This window comes from Cyprinodon variegatus, unplaced genomic scaffold (assembly GCF_000732505.1).
Source record: "Cyprinodon variegatus isolate N-32 unplaced genomic scaffold, C_variegatus-1.0 Scaffold127, whole genome shotgun sequence".
Classification (NCBI taxonomy): domain Eukaryota; kingdom Metazoa; phylum Chordata; class Actinopteri; order Cyprinodontiformes; family Cyprinodontidae; genus Cyprinodon; species Cyprinodon variegatus.
Genome location: NW_015150580.1, coordinates 1,242,646 through 1,261,680, shown reverse-complemented (window position 1 = coordinate 1,261,680; position 19,035 = coordinate 1,242,646). Strand labels below are relative to the sequence as shown.

General features: G+C 37.7%; 2 protein-coding genes across 3 annotated transcripts in view; one reads left to right on the top strand and one right to left on the bottom strand.

Annotated features, from left to right (window-relative positions):
- The window catches only part of mta3 (metastasis associated 1 family member 3), a 30,328-nt gene extending 24,232 nt beyond the window's left edge, over positions 1–6,096 (bottom strand). The window contains exons 1-2 of one of the 2 annotated variants that reach the window (XM_015375927.1): positions 5,802–6,096; positions 3,009–3,076 (exon numbers count right to left, since the gene is read on the bottom strand). In XM_015375927.1, the coding sequence (XP_015231413.1) occupies positions 3,009–3,076; positions 5,802–5,829 (96 nt within the window). In that variant the 5' untranslated portion in view covers positions 5,830–6,096. The remainder of the gene's footprint in view (positions 1–3,008; positions 3,077–5,801) is intronic. The other variant, XM_015375928.1, reaches the window with a different exon arrangement.
- A 4,140-nt stretch (positions 6,097–10,236) lies between these two features.
- On the top strand, positions 10,237–19,035 carry kcng3 (potassium channel, voltage gated modifier subfamily G, member 3). Its single transcript, XM_015375887.1, has 2 exons — positions 10,237–10,862; positions 15,234–19,035. Exons 1-2 carry the CDS (start codon positions 10,237–10,239, stop codon positions 15,877–15,879), a joined length of 1,272 nt encoding a protein of 423 aa, XP_015231373.1. The 3' UTR covers positions 15,880–19,035.

Here is a 19,035-nt window from a genome sequence, read left to right as displayed (position 1 = left end):
TATTCTGCGTCTTGATACGTAGAAGCGGCAACAAACACAACAAAAATGATGAACGATAATGCTGAGAGCGGTATTTATGTTTAACCATATTGAAATGACTGAGTTTTTAAGGTTGGGAAAGATTGCTAGATGCGCTCTGGCACAACCATCCATGTTTACTTCCATGAACACCGAGCACACTGGTTTGTGGCTTCATTACTACTTCTACTACGCATATGGGACACTAGGGTTGTATGAATGCAGTTCACAGAGGAGATCACATACAAGTCACATATATTTGGAAATGTAAACGGCAATGCAAAAAAAATAAAAAATCTGAATTGAGCATCAAGGCCTGCAGTGTGAACGTAGCCAAAGACATGGGATGCAGTGGCCCAAGAGTTAAGTCTGAAACAGCAATGGAAATAAAGCAGATGACTGCCATGTCGTCGGACAATATTGGTGCATTGCTGTTTTGTAAAATGCTAAGCCGGCAACGCCATCAACTAAGTGCAGGGTCTGAGGGGCATGTCGTTCAGAGACAGCTGGAGGGGCACTAGCAGCCTTCCCAGGATGCCTCTCAATTTAAGAGCACTTCATGTTTTCCTTTGTGATGATATTTTTTTTCTCTTGCATGAGTCGTCATTCGTCTGCACTCCAACATTTACTAATAGGGCTGGGTAAAAAAAAAAAAATCGATTTTGAATCGATTCCTTTACATTTTTGCAAAATCGATGTCTAGGGAATGAGATCGATTAGTTTTATATTGACGCCTGTGACGTTCACATTCAAATGAGCAGGAAAGATGCACTCAAGATGACTTCAAGCCAGACAGCTGCAAATATAGCCAATAGGTTGACTGAAGACATTAACAAATGGAGGCTGACCAGCAAACATCCTGTAGTTGTTACAGACAACGCTGCAAATATGGTTTGTGCATTGAAGAGAATGCAGCTCATGCATGTCTGCTGTGTCACATCTGCTTGGTCGAGTGAGGCTTCACTTTTTCCCTTTTCACAAAAAAGTAAGACAGTTTTTTTCACATCTCAAATTTAAACTGTCCAAATTACCAATTTGCACTTTGTGTTTAATATGACAGGAAAAAATAAAATACACGAGTGTTTTAAAACCAAGTTGAAGCAATTTCATTGTTGTAAAAACAGATTGAATTGCAATAAATCGATTTAGAACTGTATGAATCAAAATCGAATCAATTCAGGACTTTGGCGAAAATACCCAGCCCTATTTAGAGCTTTGAGTGTGCTGAACAACTATGCCGAACATCAAAATAGAAATTATAGTCAACCAATATAGTGATTTTATTTAGATTTTTCTTTGCACCAAGATAAGCATGTGGATGTTTCAAAACCAGGCGTCAGCTTTTAATGACCTTGAAAACTTGCTTTTCCAGAGTCCATTGTTACTTGCATGTATTTTTCTGTGTGCTAGCTGCAACTCTCCCTTCCCTTGTTTGTGTCGGCAAACCTACTTTAAGGGTAATATCGCCACCTTAAGGGCTGGAGTGTGACATGCAGTTTTTTTTCCTGTTGAATGCCATGAAACCAGAAGTAGTTGCTCTGGGATTCGAATGTTTTAGTTTTATTAGGAGTACATTAAAAACACAATTAAAGGTGCAGCACTAGAATATACCAGTATGCACTTCAATGGTCAGGATATCATAGTTGTTTATCGTGTACATGGGCTCCTAAGCACCTTATGCAAATAAGCCCAGCCAGTTTTTAGTTGCGTTTTCATCCAAACCTGATGAGAACCTTGTACAAACCTTTTAAAAGTGAACAACTAAACCCTTGGAGGGAATTAACAAGGCGACATAAAACCTAATGTTGTCATATGTTGACGTTACGCTTGATCACTTTCCAAAGATCAGAAATTAAGTCTTAAGAAATGTGTTTTGCTTGGGCAAGTTTAACCTACTTCATCATGTCAGCTGGTATCAGCGATGGTTCACACCATCCACAGACTTCCAGAGAAAGAAAAGTGTGATTCTAATGCTGCATCCATGACATCCTAAGAAAAACTAGTTTCCAGCTCCTCTTTACACTTTTTCTAAAAAGTTAACTCAAGTGAGCTAAGAAGGTTTTTGCACCAATTAGATAATTGGGATTTTGCCGTTTCTATCAGGCTTTTCTAATGCCATACTTCAAAATGTTATGAAAATTGGAAAAATGTATCGTTTATACTGTACACTACATGGACGTAATTTAGGTTGTATTAACTGTAAATCTAATAACACAAATAAATGTTTGAAATACAAATGATTAATATATCAGTGTAATCAAGGGGAAGCAACTAATGGTTCCAAGGGGCTCTTTAAACACAACAATGGCTCTTCATCACTTTGGCTACAAAAATTAACACCGCAGGGGACCTCCATGGCCAATCCCAATCAACATTTTTGTGTGTGCAGATGCTTGGTGAATAAAGCAAAAGCTAAAATTGAGAAAAAAAATGTTTCCCTCCTTTCTCTATTAATAAATGTTCTCCATTGCATTTGTTATTATGGACTAAAACAAATATTGTACATATAAAATAATCAAAACACAGACTTTATCAACTAAAAGAAAATGCTTAACCCTGGTCTAACGGATCAAGGGTGATGAGCAGTTCTATCTTTTCATCTACTCTCCTTTGGTTTAACTGACAAACTCCTAGCAGATGCCTTAAAGAGGAACCTCTACATGTGATAAAACACTACCCTTAAGTGCATCAGATCATGTTGCAAATGTATTCAAGTTAAAAGCTTGTATCAATTTCTAGCTGACCGTGCACATGGGGCATGAATAGCTTTCAAAGTTTTTAATAACCAGTTTGTAAGGCCAGCAAGCACTCATGCCCATACAGGTGTGTCCCGCGATTAAAGAAGAAATGTCAAACTGACAGTTAGGAGACAAAAGAACACATGTTAATTTCAGTCAACCCGTCAGTGCGTGGGGGCCGTGGGTGGGGCTCCAAGGCAGGAATCCAAGTTATTCACCTTCAAGCACAAAATTGAAAAACAATGCAAGTACCTTGTTGAGTTCTTCTATCCGGCGGATCAGGTAAGGGTTACTGGAGGAGTTTTCAAAAAAGACGTAATCTGCAAAAAGACACAAGATGGTATCACAACGTCTTAGCTGTGTACTGCAAGAAATGGCACATTCACTACTACACATCATTTCCATTACGTGGAGGAGTGGTGACCTAGAGGTTAGAGCAGGGATGGGCAATTCCAGTTCCTGGGGGCCGGTATCCTGCAACTTTTAGATCCATCCGTGGTCCAACACACCTGAATCAAATGGCTGCGTTACCTCCTCAGTATGCAGTCGGTTCCTGCAGGGTCCTCCCAATTATCTGAGTACTTGATTCAGGTGTGTTGAACCAAAGGTACATCTAAAAGATGCAGGATACCGGCCCCCAGGAACTGGAATTGCCCACCCCTGCGTTAGGGCATAGAGCTTAGAATCCTGAGGTTCTGAGTTCAAGTCCCACTTCCACAGACTGCCATTTTGGGTTTTTAAGTAAGACCCTTAACACCACACTGCTCCTCGGGTGCCCCATGATGGCAGCCCACTGCTCCCCAAGGGGATGGGTTTAATGCAGAGGTACATTTCTCCAGTGTGAGATCAATTAAGTTCAATTACTAACATAAAGAAAACAGTCCTGTCAATTACAGAGAAAGTAAACAATTTGTGGTTTTATAGAAAAATGTATCCAATACTGTCATTAATGAGCCTTGTAGAGGCCCGTCGTTTTAGAGTTAGCTTCATTTTAACTTTTTTCCCAAATCCTTTCCCCTTTTTTGTAAGAATTATTAGTCAATTTAATAACAAGTTGCTTAAAAATAATTTCTTGGAATAACAGGGCAATGATCCTACAGTGGTACCTACTATGGAATAGTTTTAATCGAAGGATGTTCAAATACTATGATGACCCAGTCAAAGTTCGGACCTAAATCCAACATATCTCTGGCAAGACTTTACAAATCGATGCTCAAAGATCCTCTCCAATCAATTCGACTGAGCTTTATCTCGATGAGCAAAGATGTTAGGGATGTATTACAACAGACCTGCAGTGGTTTTTGGAGCATTAGTACCGACTCATGAGGGTGTAAGCAAAAAGCAACATTATTCAAACTGATGTGTGTAAAAAAAAAAAAAAAAAAAAATGACATTCTCATTTATTTTTAAGCATTAACTTGACTTGACTCTGCTGACTAAGAGCTCAAAACCCTGCATTAGTTTGTCAAATAATGAGAACAGAATGATTCTGTAAGGCTCTATATACCTGTTACTGAAGAAAAACAGTGCTAATGAACTTAAAGTAACAAAAAAAGTAAACACAACTTTTCTAGATACTTTATCATCAGATTTAAGTATTTTTTTTTCTTACATTTACCAAGCAGTTACTGCAAGATGTGTTTGTTTTTCTTATTTATGCAAAAGGTCTTTCACAGACCTACAACAAAGATCCTTTATTTCAGTCCTCTTTCTAACGTCCCTGGTTTAGGAGTGGCTTTATACGCAGAATGAAACAGGTCCAAGATACATTTTCTGCTTGTGCCTATGGGTGGTGACTCTTCAGCCACAGTTTTTAGTAAATCTGCTCAAAACTCCTGAACGAGCTTTTGCTTCCACACCTTTCACTGATATGCTGGTAGAGGATGTCAACCAGCAAGTAAAAATTATCCTCCAGTTGTGAATTTTTGGTTTTAAAAATAAATTTAATCTCTCAGCTCTTATTGTAAAATGTGTTTGTTTTAAAAATGAGCTGTAACCCATAATCCCTTAACTTTATCTCTTAAATTACCTTGTAAGAAATACATATGTATATTATTTTAATCAAAAGTTTGATTTTATGAACTGAAACATAAAAAAAAAAAAACTTAAATGTAACAATTTAGTAAAGTGCATCTGCACTCGGAGATTTGAACGCAACGTTTACAGACGTCAAGTTTACAAAGAGCACCTGAAGGCACCAGAACTAAAAGAAAAAGACCCATTATGACGTGCTTGTGATAACCACAAAAGAAAAATATATACTGTAACATTAAAGTGATGCAACATTGAATTAGGGGCTAGGATCCCATGTTGATGACGAGTTAAAGCTCAAGTATGAGCGGATGGAGGTGGAAGGTTCAATGGTAGCAGCCGCACTGACGCCATGAAGACAATCATTTGATGCTGAATTCCAGCAGACTGCTAACGAGCTAGCTGGCCGTCCACGCCAGTACATTTGATGATTAAACACACTTAAAGTCGGCGTCTGTGTATCACTACACGGAAAAGGCTATTTTAAAATAATATTCCAAACAATATCAATCGCGAGGCATTAATAATAATGAAGGGGGGCGACCAGTTAAGCTGCGGCTCGTGCTAACGTTAGCTAAATAAGGACTCGTAGACTAATGGCTGCATGCCAGAAGAGGCAAATACAAAGGCAGCCTCATACTGACCGTGGGGAAATATCAACACCCGTTTAAATAGATGTTCAACCGTAAGCCAACATCTTACACCCAGCGTGAAAGCGTTTAAGAGCCGCTTTAGCAGCTAATAGCACCGACAGCTGAAAAAAAAATGTTTACATAGCCAGGTAGCCAGTTAGCGGCTAACTGCTGCGGCCTGACTCATTTTGGATCCCAAATATTGAGAAATGCTCACCTTCCGGCTCCGACCTCTTTCGCATCTATTAATGTGGTTTAATCGCTTCTTATTGCACCGCCAACCTTAATTAACGCATCATCAAATATGCTAAAAAAAAAATAAAAATAACGTAAGGGGTTTCTGCTTGATTAAAAAAAAAAGGATCCACACTGACATACATACCTCCGACCCGGTACATGTTGGCCGCCATTTCTGCCCTCCCAGCGTGTTAAACGTAAAGCATATACTAAGCAAAAATGACATAAATAATTTTTAAAATATATACATCTAAAACTCTGCTTCCTAAAAAGACACAACGGGCTTTTTAAATACGATCGTCGGGACTCCGGATGTGTTCACTGTGAGGGGAGAAATTTGGCTACTGAGACCCCCCCTTCCTCCGCCTCCTCCTCTACCGATTCACAGCAGCAGCCTTTGACAATACAGTAAACTCAGAGCGGCCGACAGAAGTCGGATGAACCCGAAAAACCACTCACTGCTGGGAGGCGACAGAGGGGGCCGCGCATGCGCAAAAAAGGGCCACTTCAAGGGATTTCACAAAATAGACTATCAGTGGGCGTGAATTGATCAGTAATTATTAAATCGTTTTGTTTTTTTTAAAGCCTTATACGGAAGAGGATTAGGGATACTGAAAAAATAAAAAAGTTGACTGATTTTAAAATTTTATTTCAGTTTAATATGGGAAAAGTCAGAACTCTGACTTTAATTTCTCAGAATTCTGACTTTAACCTCAGAATTCTGACTTTAATCTCTTAATTTTTTTATCGTAATGTAGATGGGCACCATGAAGATGTGTACAGAAGAGGATTAGGGCCACTAAAAAAATAGTTACCTGATATATAAATATGTTTAATATGGGGGAAAAAGTCATAATTCTAACTTTAATCTCAGAATTTTGGATGTTTGTTACCTCTTAGAATTTGGTCAGAATTGTGAGATTAAAGTCAGAATTCTGAGATTAAGGTCAGAATTCTAAGATTAGAGTCATAGTTCTGAGATTAAAGTCAGAATTCTGATTTTTTTTTTCTCAGAATTGTGACTTTAATCTCAGAGTGCTCAGCTTCACTAACAAAGATGTGATTTGTTTGGGAGGGCCAGTAACACATTGGTGGAAAATTACAGTGACTTTTTATGTGACGCTATTTAACACAAAGATGCTGTTTAATTAATGGAAGGGCAGAATGTTATTAAAACAAGAGAGCTAGTTTAGTCTTTAAAACAGACATGGCAATGGCTTGATGCTAACATGTTTGTTAGCTCTCAGAATTTGGTCAGGATTGTGAAATTAAAGTCAGAATTGTGAGATTAAGGTCAGAATTCTGAGGGGAAAAAAATCAGAATTTTGAGAAAAAGTCTGAATTCTGGGAAAAAAGACAGAATTCTGACTTTTTTCTCATATTACACTGAAATAAAATATTTGATATTTAAGTTAACTTGAGTTAGCTTTTTTTTTCAGTGGCCCTATTCCTCTTCCATAACCTTAAAATCCATTCATTTTGGCTTAATTAAAAAGTCAGCTTTAACTGTCTGCATATTTTTTTTTCTTATTCATTTATAACAGAAATAGGTGGAAAAAATAAATGTCCAAAAGTAATTGCTCACCACTAATATCAGTCATGCTTTGTGTTGTAGGTTCAATCCCAGTGTTTTCATGTTATATCTGTATGTGCCCCTGGGCAAGGCACTTAATACAAAAGTGCCTACCAATCTATATCAGTATAGGATTTGTGGTGTTTGTGAGTTTGACTGGATGAATGCGGTTCCAGTGCAGGGGTCTTAATGTTGAAGCTCAGGGGCCACATGTGCCTCTGTGGAGCTCATAAAATAACTCCTATAGATTAACTGATAAAGAACTATTGTTTCATCTTTTTCTAAATAAAACTATGAGACCGTTTTATGAAGCTTTTTAGTTTTTCAGTAGAACAACTGCAATATAATCCCTCAACAGAATGATGCTTAAGACTTTACTTTAGATTACTGTTTAATTTTTCTACATAATTCTCTAAATATATCAACATGTATAAAGGAACAACAAGGAAAAATGTTTCCTTCCTCATTTTGACAAAATTTTTTTTCTTCATTTTTAAACCTAAAAATTTAAACAAAACATTGATTTGTCAAAAAACAACAAAACTTTTTTAAATGAGTTTAATAGGTACTTATTTAAAAATGTCATGTAACTAAACAGATTTTATTTTGCTCAACTGAGGCCAAAAATGTGTTTTTGCGTTGGAAAGGTTGCAAACCCCACAGCACTTTCCAAAGTGGGTATTACTTGTAAAGTGCTCTCCAAATTCAGTCCACTTATCATTATACCTTTTTACCTAGGTTCACTGATTGCCAGACATGTAGAGCGTTATAAAAAAAAAAAATGTCTAACAACATGAAGTGTTCTGAACAATCCCAAAAAGCAATCAATAATGCCCACCAAAAAACAACAAAATCTCATGCATGCAGGCCTCACTTATGGTCAGAGTTCCTAATGCAACATTAAGGAAAAAAAGGGGTTACCATCCATTGGAAAGTTCAATGGCAAAGAGCAATTGCTACTAGATAAACGTATATGTCTATTAATTCAACAATATCGCAATGAACCCTATGGATTTTGGGTAAATATTCAGGTGACTGATGTGCCAAAAAGGGTAACTTTGTGGTACGTGTGTTACCCTTTAATCAGGCAAGCACATTTATACTGCAAAAAACTGAAATCTAAATAAGTCATTTTTTTCTTAAAATAAGTGTGTTTCTTCTTGAATTTAGGAGGTGAGACACTTTGCCAGTAGAACTAGACAATTTACATTTAAAATAAGAAAAAACAATTGCCTTGTCTTATTTCACATGCATATTATAATTGTCTTATTCTAAGACTAAAAAAATATATTCAAATTGGTAAATAATCTTACTTACCTACTCAAATTACTCAAATTGCTAAATACACTTAATTCAAGATTTTTTTTTACTTATTTCTAGATCGTTTTGCAGTTTAGAAAAAAGAAAATCATACTCAGTGCAAGAGGTGGGAGACAAAAGGACCCTAACAAAAATAAAAGGAAAGCTCCTTCAGTAACAGTCTGCTGCAGCCTAAATGCTCCAGAGAGCGTTATCCTTCCTCCTATAGCAGCTATAAGACTTAATAACAATCACTGTTCCCAACAGCCTCAATAAGTTGTTACATTCATGCTGATTTTTGCACAGTTTCTGTCTGAGTCAGTTAAATAACACGCTGCTGTCGTTTTGCACATCTGATGTTGCTGATATACATTGCATATCCATTACTGTACAAATGTACACAGCTGTGTATTGATTATTTACTACCCAGATACAGAGCATCTATAATGTAAAAACACTGTAAAGTATTTTTATACACTTTCTAAGGCCCACATTGTTTGACCATTTCTGCTATAACCTTTTGCTGTCGTAACACCACAATTTCCCCAGTATGGGACAATAAAGGGATTTTCTATTCTATTCTGTTTTGTTTTATTCTATTCTATTCTATTCTAAACTATACTGACAGTGAAACACATTAGTGGTAGTGAGATTGTCTGGGGCAGATTTGCAGCTTAATGAGCTTGATGACCCTCAATAATTGGTGGTGAATTCTTCTCTCTAGGGAATTGTGAAGCAAAATGTTCAGCCAACTGGTTCATAAGCTTCATTCGGTTATAATTACTTCTGAGGACAATGATCTAAAGCACATCAACTGGTTCACCAAAGGTTTGGAAAGAATAAAAACAGTCTAACAAATACAATTAGGATTTTGTTATGGTCTATACAATAGAGGACAGGTGGCTGGCTCATTATCAGACTATTTGACCTGTGATCCAAAAATCCTGCAGGAAGCTCCTCCCAGATTTTTTTTTCACCTTACTAATACCCTTATATTTAAACACTTTCAATTTTCTAATCTTTTAGGTAAACTATTATTTAATGCAGTTGAGAAATGCAGAAAAATCTATTTTGGTTTTATGGATCAATTACAGTTTTTAAGGTCATTTTTTATTTATCCACTAAGATGTGTTAGTTTCCAATAAAAATGTAAAAGGTGTAGGTGGATACATTAAAAAATTAGATAAATATTTATAGATAAAACATATTAAACATGTTTATTATTGCGTACCCTTACAATTGGATTATTAATGTATTAAATAACCAAACAGGATGCTTGAATTGAAAAAATAAAAATGTTGGAATTCATTTAACTCTGTTGGATCAAAGACAATTTATTTATACATCAGTTATAATTATTTCTAAGAGTTATTCATTTGCAGCTTTCCAAGTAAACCGGATTTATCAGCAGAAATGTTGTTGTATGGTTTATCTTTCTCACTGCGTGCGCGCATATGACATCACGCAAAAGACTGGCTCACCCAGAGTGGGGTGGAGAGTGTTTTATCCAGACTAGAGGCAGAAGGAGCGGACAGTGGGAGAGACAGTTGGGATATAGTTTCCTCCACACACGGATCAAACCTATAGAACCACTTCCAGGAAAGGCGAGCCACGCCCCGGGGGCAGGGGAGACGGTCCGCTCCCCCAGGTGCCCTGACTCCTGTGATGGAAAGAAGAATGGACTTTAGTCGATTTTAGGCTTACCAAAATGAAGTTCGGAAAGAGCATCTGTGTGCTGAATGTAGGGGGGACCCGTTACGCCTTCACCCGTGAGGTGATCAGGGATTTCCCTCTCCGGCGCGTCAGCCGCTTACATGCCTGCGCGACCGAGAAAGAGGTCCTGGAACTGTGCGACGACTATGACAGAGACCTGAACGAGTTCTTCTTTGACCGCCACGCGCAGGCTTTCGTGTTCATCATGCTATACGTGCGCTCCGGCAAACTCCGGTTCGTCCCCGGAGTCTGCGAGCTTTCCTTTTACACCGAGATGCTCTACTGGGGGCTGGAGAGCGCACACCTGGACTCCTGCTGCCAGAAGCGCCTGGATGAGAGGATGTCCGACATCGGGATGGACAGTCTGTCAGAGGGGGACGTCATGCTACCTGGGGATGAGTGCCAGAGTCCGGAGGATACAGTGCAACGGATTGCGCTCAGTGGGCGCGCCAAATGGTTGGAGAGGATGCGCAAAACCTTTGAGGAGCCCAACTCTTCTCTGGCAGCGCAGCTTCTAGCCACAGTTTCCGTCATTTTTGTGATTGTTTCTATGATCATGCTGTGTGCCAGCACGCTGCCCGACTGGGATACAGCTAAGAGGAATACCGTAGAGGAGCACAGGTAGGCTATGGTGTGGGTTTATTAGTCCTTGAGGGGACCCCCTGAGGAAAATAGGCTCCAAAATAGAGGCGCGATAACATGCTGCTCTTAAGTCCTGTGCGTAAAAATGAAACCACAGGGATAAAAAACATTTAATCTATGAACAAATACTTTTTCAAATATAGTGAAATCAACAGAACGTGGTTTTGAAAAAAACCACGTTCTTTTTTAAATACAGCCTATTATATTAAATCTCTATTTAACAACAATAACATTTGCCTCCTAATAATAGGCTTAAAGACCACACCCCTCTCATGACATCATTTAATATAAGACACTAGGTAACTCCTTTGAGTATTTTACCCAGCTCAGAAAATGTATGTTTATTTTTCTCGATTTTAGTTATTAGAAGGTCTCAATTTTTTTTAAACCTTAATTCTGTTTTTATTTCTCTGAGAAGATGGAGCTGAGTGGAGAACATTCTGGTTGCGAGACTGAAAACAGTGAGATTTACCTTTTTTTAATCCATCAGCTGAAAAAAAGATTCAGTATTTAAAAAAAGTCAAAGATAAAACTACAAGAACAGATTTTACACCATGTTGCACTGCAGAGATTTAATGACTTACAAAGTGTCAGAAGGGACAATGAATGGAGGCTTTCGGGACATTCTGTATAGACAGCAGACTTGTAAACATGACTGAACTCGAAAAATCTGAAGTACGACAAAGGTCGTACTTCTTTAATTCTCATGTTATCTCTTAACTCTTTATTACTGCATTATATAATGTGCAATAAAATAATAATTAGAAAAACAAAAAATTCAAACAAAACACTGTGCTAAGATGCATGGCAGCAAAAACAAACTGAATGGAATTCATATCAAAAATGTACTTTATTGTTGTGGGAAATTTGCTGAGGAAATTTGTCCCTGAAGATGGAGATGGAGGCTATAGTTGGAAACTCATTATGTAAAGACTCAGTCTCATATTATATTTTTAAAACATTCTGTCCCTGTTACCTTTTGCTTCATATTAATAAGAACTAATGATTCTAGTTCATTATAATATATGAACTGAATTAATCATCGTTTGTTATACTGAACTTACTTTGATAAATTATTAAGCTATCAGAAAAAAAGAAATATTTCAATGTATTTATATATTTTTTACAAATAAAATTGCTTACTCAGGTTTGTTGGTACTTGAAGATTATGTGAGAAGAGGGTGCGAGGAGCACAGATTTCAGGAGGATCTGCATGCACCCAGTACAGTCTGTACTGTCTTCTTCAATCCATTTAATGCAGGAGAAAATATTACGAGCAAATCCCATCAGTCAGTGACCAAAAGGGAGAAGCTCAGTTAGGTAAAGCAAAAGAAAGGTGCACTTTGTATGGTGACATTTTTTGAGGGGAAATCATCCACAAAAACAAGAAAAAACTTTAATCCAGCTTAAATCTTTCAGAATCTGACAAAAGTAACACATTGTTTGTCGTAGGGTTTATTCCTGGCTGCTGATCAGCAAAGTTATGCTCCTTGTGTGATATAATCCATTGAAAATCTTTAGTGTCTTAATAAAAGGTGTAGAGTTTGTAAAATGCTGCCTCTAAAATCTGTTAAAATTATTTTTGTGAGACTCATTTTTATTCAACTAAAAGTTGCCTATGCAGTCTAACTAAAAGCATCTAACAGACTTAATAAGGATGGAGAATTCAATAAATTCTCATTGTGAGAGTACCCCTAAACTCTTAACTCTGCTTGAAGTAATATCTTGGTTACATTTAATGAATTTATTTCATTGAATCAGTGGAATAAATTCAAATATACATCACCCTCACATGTCTGTAAGACGAAAAATCTATTCAGTTTGATAATAAAATTCACGTTAAACATACAGTGATCCAAAAATGATCACATTACTGCTCTGACTGAATCTTGGTAAAAAACTCCCAAAAATGGGTTAAATCATTAATTAAGCAAAATGAAAAAGTCACAATAGCATTCCGAATTAGAAAAAAAAAAGCCTTTTATCTTAGATCAAATTGGCAACTTTGCTAAATTAAAGAACTTCATACCATGCATTTAAACCATTACATAATAGTATATTTCTATTCTAAAAAATCAGTACTGATTTCAAAATTTTTTTTTTTTTTCTATTTGACTCTTATGAAATCTGACAAATATATTACCCATGATGAATTCAAAGTAGCACTGAACAACCTGCAGATATTATTTAGTCAAGTTGCCAACTTTCCTAATTGCTGATTATGAGTAGATGGGAAAAAAATGTCACAAAACATTGCTTTTTGTTCCAAGTGGAAAACATTAAACAGGCAAAATAAATGCATAGTTTCATATCTAAAAATGTTTGTTTTGATATGACTTTCTGCAGTGAAATGAATTATACCTTCTTAGCCCCTAGTACTGGTCTGATCACTAAATGTTTGATCAGTATGTGAATGTGGAAGAAATCTAAAGATAATGAAGATACTTAACAAGTTAAAGCCTTTCTTACTGTCCGACAAGCAGGGGTGCTGGGGAGAGAGTGTGAACAGATGCAGCAGAGGCCTCTCGGTCTCAAAACTCAGAACAGAGGGACCCAGTATTCCAGGCAAGACAGAGAGTGGGATAACTCAAAAAAGCGTTTATTAAAACACTAATCTTTAGTTGCACCGGCTAGGACATCTGAGGCAGGAAAATCTGCAGGAGAAAAACACAGGTTAGTGACCAAGTATATCTAATAGAGGAAGATTTTGAACGCGAGTCACTAACCTGGTTCACGAGATCAATCCATAGCCAGAGAACGAGGTAGGATCCAGCCGGTGGGCTGCCAACAAGATCCGGCTGTCGCTGCCCAGAATGTCCCAAATGCTCCAGCCCCGAAGAACTAGCAGAAGTCCAAAGCCAGATCAGGCTAAAAGATCAGAACAGGAACAGGCAGACTGAGAGGTCCAGGAGTCTGAAGACAGTTCAGGCAAACAGATCAGATGGGAGCAGGCAGGCTCAGTGGTTGACAGGCAGAACAGGCCAGGATCAGGTAATCAGAAACACTAAGGAGCTCTAAAAACACTCTCACCAAGAGAAAACACAATAATCTTGCCTGATGACTGGACATAAGAGGCAGGAGCAGGTGGATCTGATGAGCAGTGATGAGAGACCGGGCAGAGTAGACAGGTGAATGGAATAAGTAGGAATAAGCCAGTCATCAGTGCCAAGATCATGACAGTAGTTTAGGATTTGAACCCAAGCATTAAGGCCTCTGTTTATAACATGGCAGTGGTTATGTGTAAGGGGAAACATGGTAAATATGGCCCTTTGCTTGGTAAACCAGTGCCTCTGAAGCCATTATGCTCACTGATGAGTTTCAGACAGCCCATGAATCATTAGCATTCTCACAATGCTGTCACACAACCTCCCCCTAAGAGAAAAATCAATGATGGATCAATACTATCTACTAAACTTGAAGTGTTAATAATAGAGGAGGCTCTCTTGTGATGTATTCCTCTTACGTTTCCCTGTTTTGATTTTTAATCAGAAGCCTTTTATTTATGATGGTTTACATTAGATGGTGTAAATTAAGGACAAACAAATTGAATACTTCTGGATTTATAATATTCTATATATAAGCTAATAGATTTCTGAATAATGTTAACCAAGGTATGTACATTTCCAATTTAAAAGGGGACAGGTTCTGTCTAAGAAGAGGAAAATCTTTATTTCTTGTTCCGGATTTTTTTTCTGGTACAGTTTGTCCTTCTAAAGGAAGTCGAGAAGATTCTATTTTCTATATAAGGTTAGGTTTGTTCTCTCAGGCTGGACATAGCTTTGTGTTTGGAGCTAATCCAGGGGGTTAGGTAATCAACTAAGAGTGTAGCTCTTACTTGGGGCCAAAGGGATTCAGTTTCATGCCAGTAGATGATGCATTGTTCTCATCTGCTTCATAATTTGGTTTGATTCAATTGTGGTAATCGTTACTATGTTGGAACATGTGGTCTTTGCTTCCTTGAATCCTTTCCATGTCAAATACCAGCAGGATGGCTGTATAATGCAGCTTTATTGCCTTTGGTGTGCTTATCAGTGGGGTTAATTGTATGACTGATTTTGTAGCAATCACTTTTCAAAGCTTTTTTTTTCTGTCCTTCAGGGGGTGTTTTAGTTTAGTCTTATTTCTAGCTGGGTTTTATTCCAATTTTGTTCTATTTGAGAGTCACAATTGGATGTGTTTCCTGATCATTTAGATACCTTAACTGGGCTCATTTATGCCTCAAACTGATAGATCATGTCCAGCAGTATCTCACAGCAAATAGTGATATCTCTGTGTAGCTTCTCTGCTATTTCCTGTTTATTGTTGAACTCTTTTTTTTTTCTCTCTCTCTCTTTCTTCTTCCTTTTTTAGGATAGTGGAGGCAGTGTGCATCGGCTGGTTTACAACTGAGTGCATAGTGCGCTTTCTGTTGGCAAGAGACAAGTGCGACTTCATCCGCCATCCGCTGAACATCATCGATGCGATTGCCATTACCCCCTACTATGTCACCATGGTGATGGCCGGAGCTGGGATGCCGGGTGCTGGTCTCGGGGTCGCTGGAGTGATGCTGCGCGTGTTGAGGGTGATGAGAGTGTTCTGGCTGATGAAGTTGGCCAGACACTTCCTGGGCCTGCAGACTCTGGGGCTGACGCTCAGGCGCTGCTACAGGGAGATGGTCATGCTCATGGTGTTTGTTTGCGTGGCCATGGCGATATACAGTGCTCTGGCACAGCTGTTAGAGCACGGCTTGGACTTGGACTCGAAGAACCAGGACTATGCAAGCATCCCTGCGGCTGCCTGGTGGGTCATCATCTCCATGACTACAGTTGGGTACGGGGACGTATATCCAGTGACGATTGGTGGACGTGTTCTCGGGGGAATGTGCGTAGTTAGCGGGATTGTTCTCCTGGCCCTGCCCATTACATTCATTTACCACAGCTTTGTTCAGTGCTACCATGAACTGAAGCTCCGCTCTGCCAGATATGCACGAAACGTGTCTTCAGAGATCCTTCAATGAACTCAGATAAACGCCAAATCAAACAGAGACACAGCTCAGAAGATATCTAGGAAATACCAACTGTGTGACCTAACCTGTTTCCTTGCTTTAGCAGTTTAATGTTGTTGTTTGATATAGTCCCTCCCTTCTGTAGAGTTAATGATCACTGCATTGTTTTTAACCAGCAAACAGTGTGACTTAAACCAAATATTCAGAATACTTTGAATTACCGGCAGTAATAAATACCTTACCTGAGGTAAACAGTAGACACGTTTATAAGCCCCACTTTCAGAGGAAAAAGCAGCGGTCCCAAACTCCAGCTCCCTGTGGGCCAGAGTCCTGCAACGTTTATTTGCTTCTATGCGTAAACACAGCTGATAGTAGCTTCTTTGTGGAGCTTGACTGCTTCAGATGATATTTAGCCATTTTTTCAAGTGTGTAGAGTAAGAGACACATCTTAGAGTTGCAAAACACCGTCCCTCACATTGAGTACATATCATTTACTGTCATGTGAAAAAGTACCTCCCCCTTCAGATTTCTTGTTTTTTCCACACATGATTTCAGATTCTAAAACAAAAGTTAATATCAAAAATAACCTGAACACACAACATTTGAAAGTGAACATTTGTTTTATTATGGGGAAAGAAGCTATCCAAACCAGCTTGACTTGTGTGAAAAAGGTAATTACCAGACTGGCAATTAGGGACTCTCTTGCTTTACAGGTTTGTTTGTTTTTTCATTTCACCTACATTTTAGAGCATGAACGGCTTGTTTAAGTGCATCTCAATTGGATTTTAGCTTAAAGTTTGTTCAGGCCACAACAAAACTTTTTATATGTTATATTCTGTTAGGCATCCAAAGTTGTGCCTTGGATCATTGTCCTTTTGCAGGACCTCAGTGTGCTTAACCCTAATGTCAGGAACTGATAACATGAGCTGTATCATGGAGATAGGTTACATACATCAGCAGACAATCACAGAGGTGGTAGCCTCATACCATTACACTACCACCACCATGTTTGAATATTCATAGGATCTTTTTTTCTCATTTTATCTGTTTGTGTAACAAGATGTACACCTTGACTCAACAAATTATTTTTCAAAAAAATCTTTGGCTTATCAACAGTTTTTTGTTTGTTTGCTTGCTTTTTTTTATTTTTTAGCAAAGGTTAGATAGCCTTTCTTTGTTTTTATCCATCAGATCAGGGTGGTATGTTGCTCTCCTATAGAGGTCATTCTTACCCGGTCTCTTTCTTATGTTGCATCATAAACACTGAGCAGAACTGAGGCAAGTGAGGCATTCTGTGCTGGAGAATAAGTTTACTAAGTAAACATTTACCAGGAAAACCATTCTCTGTTCCATTTTTTTTAAATCCATTTGTAAAAAAGTACTTTAAGAATAAATATAAATACCAGAAATTATCTCAAAATCCTTTCCAGACTATTAGATACAGTGAGTTTGTTTCCTATCTCTTTATCTTGAATTTCTTTCAATCAGAAAATGATTAGTTTCTTTTTGAGATCTTCAGTTTAATTCTGCTGGTCTGGCAGGTTTGGGTGTGACCAGGGCAATTTGTTTGAACTTTTCGAGTACAGCAATGTAGTAAATTTATAGATGATCATGTTGGGTCTTTTTAAGACATGTCCAGGTTTGTTTGGATAGCTTATTTCCCCTAATGAATGTATCCACTATTTGGAAAATATCTTTTCAATTATTTAGGAACAAGTTGAGTCTTTAAAACATGGGTCCACGTCATGTTAGACATCTTTAATTTTGCAACTTGATTTTATTTTGATCCAGTCACAGATAAAATTAAAAACAAGTTGCTAAATTAAAGATGTCTAACATGATCCATGTTTTAAATTTGATCCAAGTCACAGACTTGAGTCACCATCTCTGGCAGACAGAAATCACAAGCTTTGGAGAAACATTCTCACAAAGCAGTAAAGCTCATGGTCAGTTAGAGCGGATTTAAAAACATCACATCGATTCAAGGATACCCTATAAAATGGACTGTCAGGAATATTTTAACAGAGTTTACCGTTTCCTCTCAGTCCAAATTTAACTTACTGAGAAAGTTTAATGAAAACAGTCACAGAAAAGTGAAGGAGATGTGAAAAAACAAACACAGCAGCTTGTTTTGCATCACTTCATCTTTAGGAGGTGTATTTGAAAATCCCAATTTTAGGGGACGGAGGAAGGTTAATTCTAGAAAATGAAATGTTTTGATAAAATAATCAAAATGTGGAGAATACCAAGACTTAGCAGAAAGATACGTCTTTTCTTCAGATATATATTTTTTTAAATCACAGCTGGTACAAACATTAGTTCCCCTAGCAGTATAACCTTACTTCTGGGTTGATAATACTATGTAGTTGCTTCTTTTTAGTGAAACTTGACTTTCTGTTTCCATGGGATTTTAAAATGACATGGCATATAACTAATTTACTTAATTTATTTAAAGCTGCAGGCAACTGGACTGAACCCAGTCAATATATGTTTTTTTTTTTTAGTCACCAAGCCTGTTTCCATCCTATAATTACCAATGCAAGCATGCGGAGGTGGCTATATTAAGTGGGCCTTAAATGGAACAAACACTCCAGGAGGGCTTGATGTGAAACAAAGTAAGAATATATATGGAAAACCACTTCATACCCGCTGTTAGCTGAATATGGAAGATCTGTCATGTTGACCTGATTTTCTTTCAAATGTCTTGGATGTTTTTCAAAGTGCATGGTATTACGAGCTCTATTAAAAAAGGAGGAATGAGGAAATTTTAACCAACAACCTACCAGACTCTCACTGTATGCTGAGAGTTGATGATTGTTTGGTCTGTTAAGGAATAATGGTCATAATATAGAGCCAAATATACACTAAAAAACAAAACCACACTTCTTTTTTTAGCCATTATAGTCACAAAACATAAATCCTATAGGGAACCTGTGGGCTGTGCTGGTGAGAATAGAGGATATTGGGAATAGGCTCATGGGAGAATATTTAGTGATCCTCTATGTGTAAAAGGAGTATTTTATAAATTATTAACAACAGTAGGGGCCATTCCAGTTTTTCTTTCTTTCTTTCTTTCTTTCTTTCTTTCTTTCTTTCTTTCTTTCTTTCTTTCTTTCTTTCTTTCTTTCTTTCTTTTTCTGCTCGAGCAATTATCTCCTAACATAGAAT

Bases quoted from the DNA above. Each gene is read 5' to 3' on its own strand.
- kcng3 (XM_015375887.1), top strand. From the start codon at position 10,237: ATGAAGTTCGGAAAGAGCATCTGTGTGCTGAATGTAGGGGGGACCCGT. The intron at 10,863-15,233 runs GTAGGCTATGGT...TTCCTTTTTTAG, and splicing joins AATACCGTAGAGGAGCACAG to GATAGTGGAGGCAGTGTGCA.